Source organism: Dendrobium catenatum, unplaced genomic scaffold, assembly GCF_001605985.2.
Source record: "Dendrobium catenatum unplaced genomic scaffold, ASM160598v2 fragScaff_scaffold_955, whole genome shotgun sequence".
NCBI lineage: Eukaryota > Viridiplantae > Streptophyta > Magnoliopsida > Asparagales > Orchidaceae > Dendrobium > Dendrobium catenatum.
In genome coordinates this window covers 91,646-108,072 of record NW_021319417.1, presented here as the reverse complement: position 1 = coordinate 108,072, position 16,427 = coordinate 91,646, and the positions used below count along the sequence as shown (strand labels likewise).

Below are 16,427 nucleotides of genomic sequence, written 5' to 3'. Positions count from 1 at the left end.
TTTCGCTTGAGTAGATCTAAAACGGAATATATGAAGTGTAATTTTAGTAGTAATAGACCTAGTGAGGGGATTGTGACTTTGGGCGATCAAGTCATTAATAAGAGTACACGTTTTTGATATCTTGGATCTATTGTTCAAAGTGATGGTGAAATAGATGGGGATATTATCAGCAGAATTCAAGTTGGATGGTTGAAGTGGAGGAATGCATTGGGCTTCTTGTGTGATAGAAAAGTACCCCTCAAACTTAAGGGAAAATTCTATAAGATGGTGGTGAGGCCTGCAATGCTTTATGGTGCCGAATGTTGGCCATTAAAAGAGAAGCATAATACTAAGTTAGGTGTGGTAGAGATGAGGATGCTCAGGTGGATGAGTGGCTTTACCCTTAGAGATAGGATACGAAATGAGCATATACATGAAAAGGTTGAAGTAGCTCCAGTAGAAGATAAGATTAGAGGGAGTCGCCTTAGATGGTTTGGTCACATAAAACGGCGGCCTTCTGATGACCTGGTTAGGAGAGTGGAGGTATTAGATTTGACTTATGTTAAGAAAGGTAGAGGCAGACCTAAAATGACTTCGTTAGAAAATATTAGGAATAACCTTTCTTTATTAGATTTAGACGAGAATTTGACTTTTAATAGGACACAATGGAGGAAAATGATTCATGTTGCCGATCCCATGTAGTGGGATAAATGCTTGATGTTGTTGTTGTACAAAATTGAACGATACTTGAGCCCTTATTGAGTTAAGCATGAGTTATTCACGAATAATGCGCTTTTTTGACTACCATATCAAAATGATCAAACAATTACTATCTGGAAATTGTCTAGTTTGTGATCCTAGTAATTTATTTCAAATCTTCAGGGAGATTATTTTTTAAAGTAAAACCTCATGCACAAAATGTCCCCATGGTAGACTATTTTTGAAGTAAATAGAATTTTGTTCTTGCAATAACATAAGTGCACAAACATATTCAGGCAGCCTTTTTTTTAAGTAAATCTTATGTTTTGCTCATGCATGGATTATGTATGCATGTGTGTATTGGTTGAATTTTTTCTACGTTGTCATAGCAAGTTTTTGGATTATACTGCTACCTGTAAAAGTATTTTTCAAATCTTAAAATGACACTGCGAAGTTTTTGTTTATTTTGTTTGTGATGGGGCCAACGCAATCATCTGATGTTGCCCATTGTGATTTAGGAGATTATGGTTTTGAACTGAAACAGTCTTTTTGCTATTGCAAGCATAATGCTCACTCAATTCTTTCCAGTCGCCTCATTAGCAGGTCTTCATGTACCATATATGCTCTTTTTTATTTGTTTCATATTTGAGCTTTTATTCTGAAATGGCTGACTGCTATATAACCTAATAGTTCCGAGTCATTTGTTCTCTTCTAATTATGTTCCTCACTGATATCTATGTTAGGTTAGTGCATTCCTGCATTGTCTAGACATTGACAATAATCAGGTTGCAAGAGGACCTATGCAAGGACCTTATGCAGAACTTGAGGAATACTGGAATAATTCTCAAGCTGTTTTAAGACCAGGGGTTCCCCATCCATCTGATAATTGGATTACAGAATTCAGTCAACAAAGGAGAAATGAAGACCCCGAGTCCTGGGCTCATTCTTTTGAGAAACAACATGGTTCCAAAGGTTGGGTATCAGAATTTGAGCAGGTACAATATCTAGCTGCATTTTACATTTTTAATTAAGCATTTTTGTGCTACTATAAGTACTATGTGCTTAGCATCAAGTCTACATTTCAAAATGAACTTTCTTGATATTAGATGCTATTTTTTATAGAATAGTGATATTTGGAGGAGTATAATAATGCCAAGGAATTTTTCTCCCTTGTGTAGATTTAGAGAGGCTTGATCTTATTTTCTTATTGGTTTCAAATCTTGGTTTAAATGAATGATATGGTCATCATTTTCTTTGAGCTAGGTTTTTTTTTTTGTTTAAAAGACAATTGTTTTGTGCATTTTTTAGCAGCACGGGTGGTTTTTTTTCCTTCTAATTTTTTTAAACGTTTTGATCAGTTGCAGTAATCCTTCTGACTTAATAAATTTCCATTTGGTGTCAAATAATGTTGAATCCTATTTTATTGATTACAACTGTGACTTTTAAAACATTTTTCTTAATAGAGATCCTTGAATATCTCCCTAGTGGATTTTAGTTTAGCCATCATGGAACTATCTTTGCATACAACTTGAAATGCCATAGTTTAGCATTTTTCTCAAACTTTTTTTATAGTTATTCTGTAGTGCTAAGCTTTAGAAATATATTTGATTTAATGTTCTCTGTACAAAAGGTGTATATATATATATATATATATGAGAATTTGAACCTCTTCTGATGCAGGACTTCAATGCCTAAGCGATGATAGAAAAGAATCTTGCACAATTTAATTTAGAGAGCTTTATTAACCAAGGTTTAAAATTGCGTAATTAAGCCTGGAGGCGTTTTTCGTCCGTGAGGCGAGGCGGTGTGAGGCGTAAACCTCACGGACGAAGAGTTGCGTAAATGAGAATTTAAATATTCTAATAGATTAATAACAGTAAGAGTCTATGATACAATAAAAATATCTAAAATAGAAGTGAACTTAGTGGAAAAAAAAAAGATGCAATATATGCATCTCATAGCATAATTCAAAGTAAAAAACTACAAATTAAAGTCTATCAGGACTCCCAAAGTACAAATAAGAAAAAAATATCTAAAATTCAATCATCTCCCATCACTACATGTGTCTTCAGTGGAGGCATCTTCATCTCCAATTGTATCTATAAATGCCAAATCTTCATTATCTTCAATTTTACACACTTATCTCTTAGGGTCCGTTTGGGATGACATTTTTACTAATTTGTATTTCATATCCATGCCACTCATTGTTTCTCTATTGCTTATTTTGTTGCATTTTTTTTAAATATTATTGGTGGAAAGTAATTTCTTATAGTTAAATATATTAGAGTACGATAACTATTAAAAAAAGCCTTCAAATTTGATTTTTTTTTTCAAAAGAGAAAGTTATAATGCCCACATTAACTTGCAAAAAAAATATTTTCATCCTAATCAGACCTTTAGATTAATAGGCATAGCACTTTCTCCAGTGGCAAAGCAAGAAATATTTAAAGGGGGCCTAACTTTAACTTTAACTTTAACTTTGCTTGAGCTGATTTTTATATTCACATTCAATTAATCACTTTACTATTTATATATATTAGAAAAAATCAATATACTCTATGAAGATATGCTTGCAAAATCCTTTCGGGTTTTTTTTGGGAAATTGCCCCCTCCCTCTTCAATACAAGCCCAAAACAATGGTTATATTGCTTGCATTATGACTTTGATTGAAATTGCATGCATCAATGTCTTCTTTAATCCCATAATAAATGACTATTCATGCAATGAGCAATCTTTCAGGAGAATGAACATGTCCATACCTATTAACGGCGAATGGAGCATCATGGCGCAAAGGTCCATTTGGAGCCATGGCACATAGCGCACGGTGCGACGCGCGCTATTTTGAACATGATGAAAGCTATATAAAAAATATAAAATAATAAGCATGAAAATGAAATATTATTAAAAATGAAATACAAGCTATCATAATAATAAAAGACAACCATAACATATATAAGTTCGACTAAGTAACATCCAAATATCTCATAATTCAAATATTACAATATTTTTTTAAAAGATCAAAATAAGAATTTAATTTACTCTTCTTGGGTATCATCATCATCAGCAAATATTAAAAAAGCTTCATTATCTTCTTCAACATTGTCTCCTACTTCATAATCCTCTTCATCACCCTTCTCATCATCATTTTCAATAACAACATCATGCCTAATTAAAGATTCTTTCTCTTTCCCTTTAGATCTTTTCCGAATATTATAACTTTTATCATAAACACCAGTAGCTTTAGCAACACTTGCCCAAGTTAAATCTTCCTCTCCAGCAATAAAGTCATTTTCTTCATCAGATTCATCATCTAATTTTTCTGTTAGCTATTCATTTGCATCATCTATCTCAGTCAAAGAAATAAGATCAATGACATCACGATGATTGAATCTCCGAATCAGTGCTCTATTATATTTCACATAAACTAAATCCTTTAAGCGACCATGATCCAATTTGCTTCTTCGTTTGCTATGAAGCTGCAATTAAAATATTATTACATTACTATATTATGACATATATAAAAAATCAACATATACATTGTAAAATACTTACATGTTCAAAAATACTCCAATTGCGTTCGCATCCAGATGAACTACATATTAAACTTAAGACTTTGATAGCAAAGCTTTGTAAATTGGGAGCTCCTTATCCATATGCCAACCACCAATCAGTCTTAATTTTTTTGTAAATAATGATACCTGAAGATCGGGTAGTTCTTTGTCTTACAGCTGGAGGAATACCAAAAAGTTATTCACCCCTAATGTATAAACTTAATTCATTATTGATTTTATCTTCTTCAGCTACATCTTGAGATAATCTTCCAATACATTGATAAAGACCATCAACTATTTTCTTATCCTTGGCAATATCAGGGTTATTGAAGAAATATTCAGGATTTAAAAAATGTCCCGCTGTATGTAGAGGCCGATGTAATTGCACTTCCCATCTTCTATCAATCATTTTGAAAATTTGATCATACTTATCACTGTTATTGAAGCTTGCAGCAATTACCTCTTTTGCTCTATTAATTGCTTCATATATGTAAGCGGGGCTTTTTCTCTCCATCAACCAATCTAAAAACCTTTAATAAAGGATCAACTATTTTTAAGGCATACACTATAGTGTTCCAAAATGATTGCTGTAAGATTGTATGCGGAGATTATTTTGCTTTAGCCTCTTTCGCATAAGGACCCAAGATAAAATTTCTCACAAGTAAAAATTTTCTTCAAGTTCAGTTGTTGTTGATGAAAACGTTGTAAAGTTAAGAAAGCTGTTGCAAAGCGAGTCTTTGCGGGTTTGACAATTGCTCTTTGATTTGTGCACATTCTCATTAACTCAAGTAAGCGAGACCTAGAATATATAAAACTGTGTACTGTCATTGCTTTCTCAAAGCATCCCCTTAGCTTTTGAATTTTGAAAATGTCCTCCATTAATAAATCCAAACAGTGAGCAACACAAGGAGTCCAATAAATGTGAGGATATTTGTCCATCAATAATTTTCCTATGATGTCATTATAATTTAAGTTAAGATATATACAAATTCTTCATGAAATAACATAACTTTAGAATAAAAGTTGTGACAAACCTCCAAGAACATTTTCGAATGCATTATCAGTGACTACTTGGATCACATTATGTGGTCCAATAACCTCGATATACTTGCAAAAAAGTTCAAACATTTTCACGGCATTCTTCGAAAAAGAACTAGCATCAATTGATTCTATGAATGCACTACCTCTTGGACAATTAACAAGAAAATTGATTAAGCTTTTCCCATTCCTTGACGTCCATCCATCTGCCATTAGAGAACAACCATATCGTATACAATCTTCTTGATGGTGTCGCAATAGCTCATGTGTATGTCCAACCTCTTTCTTCAAACAAGTAACTCGTACCTCATGATAACTAGGAGGTTTTATTTCAGGTCCAAACTGCCCAAGTGCCTCCACCATAGCAGGGAAACTATCATAGTTCACAGCATTAAATGGAATCCCAGCATCGTACATCCATCTACTGAACACTTGAACAGCCCTTCCCCTCATTTCTTTTTAGCTGTATCCATTTCTTTGTTAAACTGACCTTTTCTATGCTTTACTACATCTTCAGGATTTGGTGTAAGAAAAGTATCTAATGGACCTTTAGGTCGTGATGTTTTGAAGATAGATGTAGATGTCGATCCTTGACTAGATGTGTTAGATTTATTTGTCTGCAACATTTTGGATGGTTTAGCAACTAAAATATCATCTGTCATCACATCAAAGTCTACTCCTTCAGCAAGGTTGACATTTGATATGTCATTAAACTGTTCCTTTAAATCTTTTTTTTTTTTCATCATGAATGCCTTAATTTCAGACTTTATGTGTTCGGGACAGTTAGAGCAAGGCCTTGCATTCCTAAAACCCCCAACGAGGTGTTGTTTGTGGCGTGTAATTCCTCCTTTTGTTATTTTACCACAAAAAATGCATGTCACACTGTTGTTGTCGGATTCATTTGTTAGTATAGCATATTTCCATGCTGGATCTTTTTTTAAAGATTGAACTGAATCTGATATTTTATGATCACCTAAAAGCAAACAAATTTAGATAAAAGAAACATAATATTGTCCAAGAAACATAATATGGGGGTTGCCAGGGGGTCCAAGGGGGCGCTGCCCCTTGCAGGGTCTGACCTGCCCGATCAGGTCGCGGGAGTTTCCGGGGGCAGCGCCCCCGGAACAAAATTTATTTGCAAGAGGAATTTTGAAATTCGTTTGTAACTTTGTATGTAAATTAGAGAGCGGTACCGAGCATGTACCTAGTTGTACCGAGCTATACTGAGCAGTACAGAGCATGTAACTAGCGGTACCGAGCGGTACCGAGCATTTACATAGCAGTACCGAGCGGTATCATGCATGTACTTAGCAATACTGAGCATGTACCGAGTGTGTACCTAGTTGTACCGAGCATGTACTGAGCGGTACCGAGCATGTACTGAGCGGTACTGAGCATTTACATAACTGTACCGAACGGTATCATGCATGTACTTAGCAATACCGAGTGTGTACCGAGCATGTACCTTGTTGTACTGAGCTGGTACCTAGTTGTACCGAGCGGTACAAAGCAAGAAACTAGCTTTATCGAGCAGTATCCAGCATATACCTAGCGGTACCGAGCATACCAGTTAAGTTGTAAATTCTTGTAAGAAATAGCCGTGCAAAACAACAGAGCTGTGCGGAACAGACGGAAGTTGCAAATCAGAGTCAGCTGGTAAGATTTTTTATTGGAACAGACGGAGGGGGCGGATTTGGCAAAACCACTACTCTGCGGGACGATTCGGCAGAAACAATGACTTCAACTTCGGGACAGATTCGACTCGATTCGGCGGAAGTAGCGAATGCAGCAAATAGAAAACCTTCGACTTCGTGATAGATTCAGCGACCTCGACTTAGGGACTACGGGATGTGTTCGGCGGATGCAGCAAACATAAAATCTTTCGTAAAATTAGGGCAATGAATAGTTGTTTATCTTAAAATATAGATATATTTTTAAATATAAAAAATATTCATAAGAATACGGAAATTTAAAAATAATTTGGCGCGCTATTTTGCGCCCTGCGCAATGAGCCATGGCTCACATGTGGCGCAAATAGCACGCGCTATTTTAAACACATGCGCCTCGCCATGAACATGGCGCCGTGCGCCATGGCGCGCGCTATTTTGCGCCATTGACAGCTATGAACATGTCATTACCTGTCTTCCCCTGTTCGAGCCCTTGACACCAGCATATACAATATGTTTCATGAGGCGTACGCCTCACCAAAAATTGCGCAATTGCATCTCTGAGGCGCGCCTCAGGTTCCATGAGGCATAAGCCTCACCAAGTCCCAAAATTGCTTAGCAATGAGGCTCTTGGGGGGAAAATTGCGCAGAGACGCTCCTCTTATTGCGCAATTTTAAACTATGTTATTAACTAAAATACTTGTAGTGATTAAACGATGAAATAAAACAAGAAAGAGATGAGACTAGCTTAGGCCAAGTCACACAACTAGAAGTTAAGATCACAAAATAATCAATGATTCAAAACATAGCATACATGAAAGGTTTCCAACAAGAAATCCTTATGTTAACAATGAGATTATTTGCTATGAGGAATCCCTCACTCACTCCTAAATTACTAGGCTTGGAGGAGAGAGTTAATACGATCTTTATGAGTCAATCAAAGCCACAATTAAAGATAACTTAGAAGATATGAGATCTGGGAGAAAGCATACCTTCATCAAGATGTAGGAAAGGTGATGTAAAACGTATATGGAGGGAGGGTTCATTTGGACAATTAAAATCTGAATTTAATTTCATATTTCAAAAAAAAAAGGGGAAGTGGATGGAAAATTTGAATTTCAAATCACCTTAATTGGGGATGGATTAATTGGGAATTGATGAGGGAAGGGGGCCGGCGGTTACTAGGGGTGATTGGAGTTGATTGAGGGCCTTAATGGAGAGGCACTAATTAGAGAGGAGGTGAGGGAGGGGGTCGGCCATATGTAGAGGGAGGAAAAGTGTCCACATACAATGTATGTGGATCAAGCATTAAATGGGATTGGGGGAATTAAATCTAAAATTAATTTCAGATTGAGTGTAATTGGAGGAGGCTCCCTAATATAGAATTTATTAAATTGAAAATGTTTTGAAATTCAAATTTATTTAAATTCAAAATTGAATGACTTTCCAAATTAACAAAATCTAATTTAGGAAGGTAATCAAGAGGGGGAAATAGGGGTGTCTAGGTTCAATGTATTTGGGCTAGGGATTAATTAACCAATCAATTTCAGAATTGATTAATAAATTGAATGAAAGAAGTTTCCAAAATTAATGTAATTAATAAGGATGGATTTGAAATTCAAATTAGATTAATTTGAATTTAAAATCTTTCCAAATTAATGACAACTTAAATATGGAAAAATGAATTTTGGAGGGATGTGGGGCTACGGAAGGAGGTGGCCGGTGGGTGGGTGGAGTCATGGTGGATTTCGGCCAAGGGGAGGGAGGAGAAAGGGAGGGGTTGGTGTAGGCCGATGGTGTGGAGGTGATGGGGTGAGAGGATCGACGCTTTGGTGGAAGGCCTTGAGGAGGTGGCATTTTAGGGAAATAAGGAAAAACAAAACAAAGAAAAAAAGATAGAACCGCGAGCCTTAGACTCTTCCGAAGACTGACGGGTGGTACGATGCCCTTCACCAAGGGACTTCAAGCTACAAGCCCGGACCTACCCATCCTGCGGCTAGTGGAAACTACGATTCCCTCCAGAGGGATTCTCACTAACGTTCTCCCAAAGAACAAGAGTGCAGAAACATTTTTTTTTAATTAATAATCCATTATACCTAATACAAGAGACGGGGCCTCTATATATAGGCCTCAAAAGAAACTAAAAGATAAATTTCTCCCGTGGGCTTACATAAGACAAGGCTCTTAAATGAAAGGGTAAAAAGGGAAAATTGTAAAATTAAATCAAGATACAATTAATAAACTAAAATAAAACAGAGTGATCTCGGTCGTCGATCTTCAACTCTTCCCTTTGAATATCGTCCATTGTCGGATGTATGCATCAAAAGGTTAATAATAAAATACTGGAGTTTCTGAACTGCTTTCGGGTACTTTACGAACAACGGAACAACAGTAGGAGTTTGTTGATATTACGGGACAACAGCTTGAACCTTCTAGACAGCACTTTCCACGTCCAAAAATCTAGACAACAACTGTGTAGGCTTCCGATCTTCAATGGGGTGGTTCTAGATCGAGAAGAACCAAGTAATTGACATAGGCAGTATTGTTGGAGGGAAACTAAAGTGAAAGAACAAAGAGGAAGGAGAAATAGAGAGAGAGGAGAGGCCGGCGACTAAAGAGAAAGATAAGGGATTAATTTCCCATAATTTGAAGTTTTAAATTCAGATTAGATTGGGAGGGATTAGGGGGTTTTGAATTTTGAATTTCAAGTAGGGAAGAAAAGGAAAATAATTCCTAAATGAGATATTTGATTGGAGTATTTAGGAGGGGAGTTAATGTGGGGGGAGAGAGAGAGATACAGGGAGAGGGGTCAACGGCTTGGTGAGGTGGATTGAGGTTTACGGAAGGTGTTTTAATGCTTGCTCACTTAAAGCCCCCAAATTAAGGGAAATGATTTAAATCCCATCCAATTCAAAATTGATTTGGGCTTGATTTGAGAAACTTTCCTAAAATAGAGTTCTATTTTAGAAAATATTTCAAAATTCAAAATTGATTGAATAATTGAAATCAAAGCTTTCAAAATGTGGTTGTGTAGGGAAATGAAAGTAATGATGAGAGGTTTGAATTTTGGTGGCAAGAGGATTGGGATTGGGTGAAACCAGAGGCTAGGGTTAGGGTTTGTGAGTGGTGGTTAGGTGGAGGGGAGGACTCAAGGAGCCGGCGGTTTGGGATAGAGGAAGGGTGGTTGGCTAAGATTGTAGAGGTGGTGGGGGGTTTTGGCTGAGGGGTGGGGAATGGTGTAATGTCCGGTGGTTAATGGAGGATTTGGTGGGGAGGCTGGCGGCTTAAGGGAGGAGGAAGGGATGAAAGAAGGAGAAGGTAACCACAAGCCTGGATGTTTCCCGCGGCTGGTTGATGATCCGATTCCCCCACCTATGGATTTCTCTCCAAAGCTCTCAAGATCTCTCAAAATATAGAAGTGCCGAAATTTTCATAATATTATTCATTAGCCTCTAAGGAGAAGGTGGTGGCCTTTAAATAGCCTCATTCCAATGAAAGAAAAACAAAAGACCAACTTGCCCCTAGGGGCTTACACATGACTAGGCCCTCAAATGAGGGTATAAATGAAAAATACAATAATAACTCATAACACAAAATAAACTAATACAAATAATTCTAATACAATGAAGATCAAAAGTAAAGTGATGCAATCGTGGCCGTAGATCGACGACCATGCCTCTGGTAGACCCTCTAAGGTTTGATGTCCTCACCATCTTCATTCTTTTATGCTCCATCAAATTTATTTCTTAGTTTGCACTTTTCTCTTGCATTGCTAGTTGTAGATCTTCACATTGATTCATCTTTCAAAATTTTATTATTTCCTCTACCAAACCTTAGGTATAGATCCTACTAGTCTTGTAAGGGACTCACATAATAAATAATACCATTGAGAAAGAAAATATCTTTCTTTTCCATAAGTATCTTGGCCGCAACTTGAAGATGGTTTACTCTTGTAGAAAGTTATGAAATATTTAACCCTAACTTGAAGATGGATAGGCTTTAGCTAGGTTTTGGACTCTTGGTTCTCTTTACCATCTTCTTCAATGCAACTCGAGCATGTTAAATTCTTTAGACCTTTTACATTCATTGTGTCCTTGAAAAAAATAATGATATATGTTGGGATTTTGAAGAAAATTGCGTAGAAACTATGAAGACTAGCTTCCCTGCAATTTTTAATTTTGCCTTATAGTAGTATTGCTAAATTCTTTTTGAGAGGATTAGGAGAGAGTTGCTAGGAGGGTAAGGAGAGAAGGTGCTAATTTATGATAATAGCGAGGAGCAGGAGATAGAGTGGTATCAGGAAGAGGAGAGTGGAGGGGTCCATGGCAGGATTTAGAGAGCAGTAGAAAATCATTTGATATTCAAATTAATATTAGTTCACATAAGAGTATATAACCGCTTTATAGAGTAGGCTCTGTGAATATAAATATCCAATAATGATAATGGAAACTCCACAATATCCAAATATGAATTAATAATTCAATTAGTGAATAATGGTTCTGCAATGCTAGGTTTATTTTCATCAGCCCCATGCCATGTCTTCAAATTATTCATTCAATTAAAATTTTCCTCAGTAGAGGGGGCTTATGGTCTTCGACTTCCTTGAATGGACCAAAATCAAATTAAAGTGGATTTAAAGTTTGTATGATGATGGGTTCATCTTTTAGCCAATTGAAGGGGATCATCAAATTTTGATAACAATAGAATGGAGCAAGTTTTGGTGTCATGGCAATAGAAGCAAGCTTTTGTAGCATAGGAATAGGTGTAAGTTTTGGTGGCATATTAATTAGAGGAGGTTTAGGTTGGAGTTTGTGGAGCTTTTGGGATTTTGTAGGCTGTGGCTTAACCTCTAGAAAGTAGGGATAAACATTGAATGCTGGAGATCTAATGCTATATTGAACATTATAGTATGAGCTTGATGAATAAATATGGTTTTATTGAGTTTGATATTATGATTTCACTTGTTTAAACCCATTAAAACAGTCCTTTTTTTGGTTAAATTTTCGAATTATGATTGCTTGCTTTGGTCCATCTCCCTTTTTGTACGTTTCTAATAAGATGTTGCCATCGTAATAGAAGTTATTTGGAGGCATGGGTTCTTAGTTGAGAGGTAATGGGGCTCATTTAGGGACCAAGAGGTGCAGTGGTGGCTCACTTTGGAAAGAGATATAAGAAATATGTGGGTATAGGTTTAGGAAAGATCCATTTCTTTGGTTTAGAAAAGATTTAAGAGGGAAAGTAATAAGACAATTTGATTTTGCTACATGGAAAAGGATTACTTTTTGTGGTCAAGGAAGACTAACAAACATCTGATTGTGTTGCATGAAATATTGCAACCCATTGCAATGAAGATTATTTATGAATCTTGGAAAGATTCGAGATTAAGTTTTGGAAAGAAGACATGTAGAATCTTTGAAAAAAATTCTAGCGAGAATCATTCCTATGGGAGTGGAAATGCGCCTGGATTTGACGGTTTGGGAGGGGCTTGGATGTGGTGCATTAGTAGCATAGTAGTTACATTAACAGAAAAAATAGTTTAAATGATGAGGAATTTCAGCAGTTATTCTACAAAAAAATTTATTATGTTTTTTCAGTTCATGTAGGTTGGCTTTTTAGATGGAGAAACACAGTAAGTTTTTAGCAGTAAAAAATATAGGCTCGACAAAATGCATGCAGTTTTCAACAGAAGAATAGTGCCAAACTTATGAAACTATATTCGAGGAACATGAAGGAAAGAAAACCTAATGAGGGTGTAGTAGAATCATGGAACCTCACTGTGACAAGATGTAGAAACACATTCTTGAGTGCAGGAATTGCTATTATATTGTCTTATGGTGCTTGTAGCGGAGTCTTGAATTATTGTGGCTAAGAGTATTAGGAAAGGGTTGAGAGGGTTATATGGAGATTAGGCTATTCTCCTGTAGGCTGCTATGGAGAGAAACATATGGTTTTCAGCCGTAATTTGTATAGCATTGGATAGAGTGAAACAATTGTTTTTTCAGTAGATTAACATAAACGAATGTCATTTTTATTTGCATTTTGGCTTAAGGTAAGTATAAAATGAGTAAGGGATATGTTACGAAAAAAAAAAAAGAATTAGCACTACAAGAAGAAGAATTAGCAAGAAATATATTTGTTTTATGTTATCCAGGAAACTTATCTGGTTCATATATAGATATGTTTATCTTTGCATATTATTCTATCCCTTGAACAGATGATTTTTCATGGACCGCTCTTTATAGAAATTGAGTTTATAATGAGATTTATTAGAGTCTATTTAATTAAATTATAATGTGAATTAACAAGTTTATCTAATTTTCTATTATCCTCAAACTGACTGTTTGAAATCATTAGGCTTATTGACCATAAAATACACATTTTAATTCAACCAGTACTTGCAGTTTTTTAGTCTTTCGTATTAACTAATTGAATTATATTTTAGTAACTTTATATTAAAAGTTTTAATTTTTCTTGTTTGTATTACCTGGAGTCTTTTGATTGTATTTGTATTCCTTTATGCATGGTGCTAGTTTTCTCTCAACTTGTTCTTTTCTCATGCGGTTAAAAAAATTTGTTATTTCCCCTTAACAATTCTGATTATAGCTCTTTATTTTCATTGGACAATTCTGATTACTAATATTTGGAATGAAAAATATTTCTTCAATGCAAATAATTTTTTACTAAATAACAGGAACAAGCACAAATGGCATCAACTGGTCAGCTTGTAGGTTCAAACCTCTCCAACATAGCTGCAATGGAGCAGACTCGTATGCTTGCACATACATTAGCTCAAAATAATGACCCAAAGTTTCAGGTATATAGTAGCTAGCTCTGATACCCTTAGATTTTTATTTTGTGGATGTTGAAGTAGCTTCTAGATGGTTACATAGTCATTTTAAATTTGTATAATTATTCCTGGCTTAAAAAATGCTTATTTTGACTAAAGTGTCATTCATAGTCAAATATATTATGTAGATAATTTTATTATATCTATTTCAATGGGATATTTAGTACATCCATTTCAATGAGGATATAATCAACACTACAAGTTAATCTAGAGCAAGGAAAACTTTCATCTCCTATGGCATAGTAGGGGATTGCATTACTTACTAGGGAATAACATATAAAATAATCGAGTTTCACTTTTTGGTAAAAATACCAATGAAATACTAAAGTAACTCTTCAATTATTTACTTGTTAGGACTAGTTGGGGTCTCTAAACATCATTGCACATTGAAATTTTTGTTCTCTTTGGATATAACATCTATTTGATGATTAATATATGACATAATGCAAATGCTTGGTGAGTATAATGGAACACATTTTTGGATCACACAATTTGTAAGTACAACATTAAGGATCACTCAACCTAGAATGAGACATGATCTACTAATTTTTGTACTCCTATATACAGTTGAAGTACTAATGGAGTGTTATTTTTACTCTGTTGTGATTAAAATCTTATAACAATATGGCGACCAAGTTCCAACATGATAGTGGATTGCCCCCTCAAAAGGCATTTGGTTATTTTACACTTGAACCAACTACCACATTATTGTTAGCATTGAAGAGGTCTTTGATATTTTCCCTCATCATCTTGCATGAAGAAGCATACTCAAATGTAAATTGATAACTATGTATAGTAGTTTTTTATCATCCATGACATCAAGTATACCAGGCTTACAACTTTGAAATACCACCTTTGAAGGAATTAGGATTTAGGCATCATGCAAACGATATTGTCTAACTCCCACATATGGTAAATGAGTCTTATTTAGAGTTTGAAATAAATGCTAGGCACACTATAAACTTTAAAGTAACAAAGTTTGTGTCTTATAGAAGTTAAATAGCTGTGGGCTCCGAAAATTCGGCCCCGGCCTCCGCTCGCTTTTCTTTTTCGGCGAGGGAGTTTTAACGAACTAAGTCCGAGGTAAATTTTGGAAGGCAGATGGGTTTGTAGATAAGACACTACCCAGAGATTTCGTCCTCATTTTTGCGAGGACTTTATAATATGAGTTCTGGTTTCCTATAGGCGCAAGCCCCTATAGTTAATTACCCCTCTCGATCATGAGAGAGCTTTATGATCTAAGTTCTGGTTTCCTATAGGCGCAAGCCCCTCTAGTTAATTATCCCTCCCGATCACGAGAGAGAACTTTCGATTAAGGCTAGTCATCGATCAGATACGAATAGAATACGTGGTATCTGGCATATAGTAGCAGCAATGGGCATAGGGATTAGAGAATTTGAAGGGTTTGGATGATTTGATTTTTAAAATAGAAATTTTCACCATCTTGCACTTAAAGTGGATGGTGGGGGAATGGATGATGGACCTGATCAAGATCCCATGATTTCGTCGTCATGGGCCATCGTGCTCCCTGATCTACTTAGTCAGAGAAGGTAGTCGACCCAACCTGACAGAAGGATCCTTGTCGGAAGTCATGGGTTGCTTCATCCAAGGGGGCCTTGTAGACCTGGGGGGAATGTTTGTCTAAGAGAACAAATTTGAATTCACCTTAGCTGACAGAGGGATTTGTGCCCTATCGATCATATCCTGTTGATTCATATCTCAAAGATTTAATGCCAATAAGGAACGTATTGGCGCTGATTATAACCGATATTTCGTGGTGCCATTTGGCGGTAAAATCACTCAGTTCAGAAGGCCCTGGGTCATAACCGTTTATCCTGCGGTGCCATTTGGCGGCAAAACTGCCGGTTAGAGGACACGTACTACGTCTTTATTGGCAGGAGATTGTTTGAGAATGGATCCTAGTGATATTTTCGACTAAGCATTTGGCTCTTTATGAGCTGAAGTAAATATTTTTCCACCTCAGCAAATTGTTGCGAAGGGTGGATGGATTTTGCTTTAAGTGTTGATGGATTTATTTCAATTTTAAATATTTTTGGATTTTGATGATTTTGGGATTTTGAGAATTTTCTTGGATTTTTGTGGAATTTGGGATAGCATTTGAAAATATTTAGAATGGACCCCTCCGGTTGAGATTTACATTCAACACGAACATCATCGGGGTGTTTGGGGTCATTTCCATTTGATTGAACATTGTCGACCCTATCAACTTATCGATAAGGGATCGGGTTTCATAGGCTTTATGCCCTTGTTTGTGAATTTTCTTTGTTAAAGGCCTTGAAGGCCTAATATGAATGTATAAGATAAATATTCTGATCGATATCATGACTGCATATTTATCTTATGGCTAAAATCTTGTCTACTCCTATTTACCTGCTTAGGATGATCTGATTTTGTAGGCTTCGTGCCTTTGTTAGTGAATTCTTATTGTTATAGGCCTTGACGACCTAATATGAATGCAATAAAACAAATATATCAGCCGTCGCAACCGTATACTTGTTTGTTGGTTCGAACCCTGTCGACTTCTATTGACCCGTATAGAAGGATCGGGTTCGAACTTGAATTCACTTATCGACCCGTGCAGCATCCCTAAATATCACGTGTGTACCAATAACACGCTCGCCTGGG

The 16,427-nt window shown here is 36.0% G+C and overlaps 1 protein-coding gene across 1 annotated transcript in view; it reads left to right on the top strand.

Moving 5' to 3' along the window:
* LOC110105720 (peroxisome biogenesis protein 5) overlaps nucleotides 1–16,427 on the top strand; it is a 107,418-nt gene that overhangs the window by 7,248 nt on the left and 83,743 nt on the right. Inside the window, exons 5-6 of the mRNA XM_020835323.2 lie at nucleotides 1,422–1,673; nucleotides 13,626–13,748. Of these exons, the coding sequence (XP_020690982.1) occupies nucleotides 1,422–1,673; nucleotides 13,626–13,748 (375 nt within the window). The remainder of the gene's footprint in view (nucleotides 1–1,421; nucleotides 1,674–13,625; nucleotides 13,749–16,427) is intronic.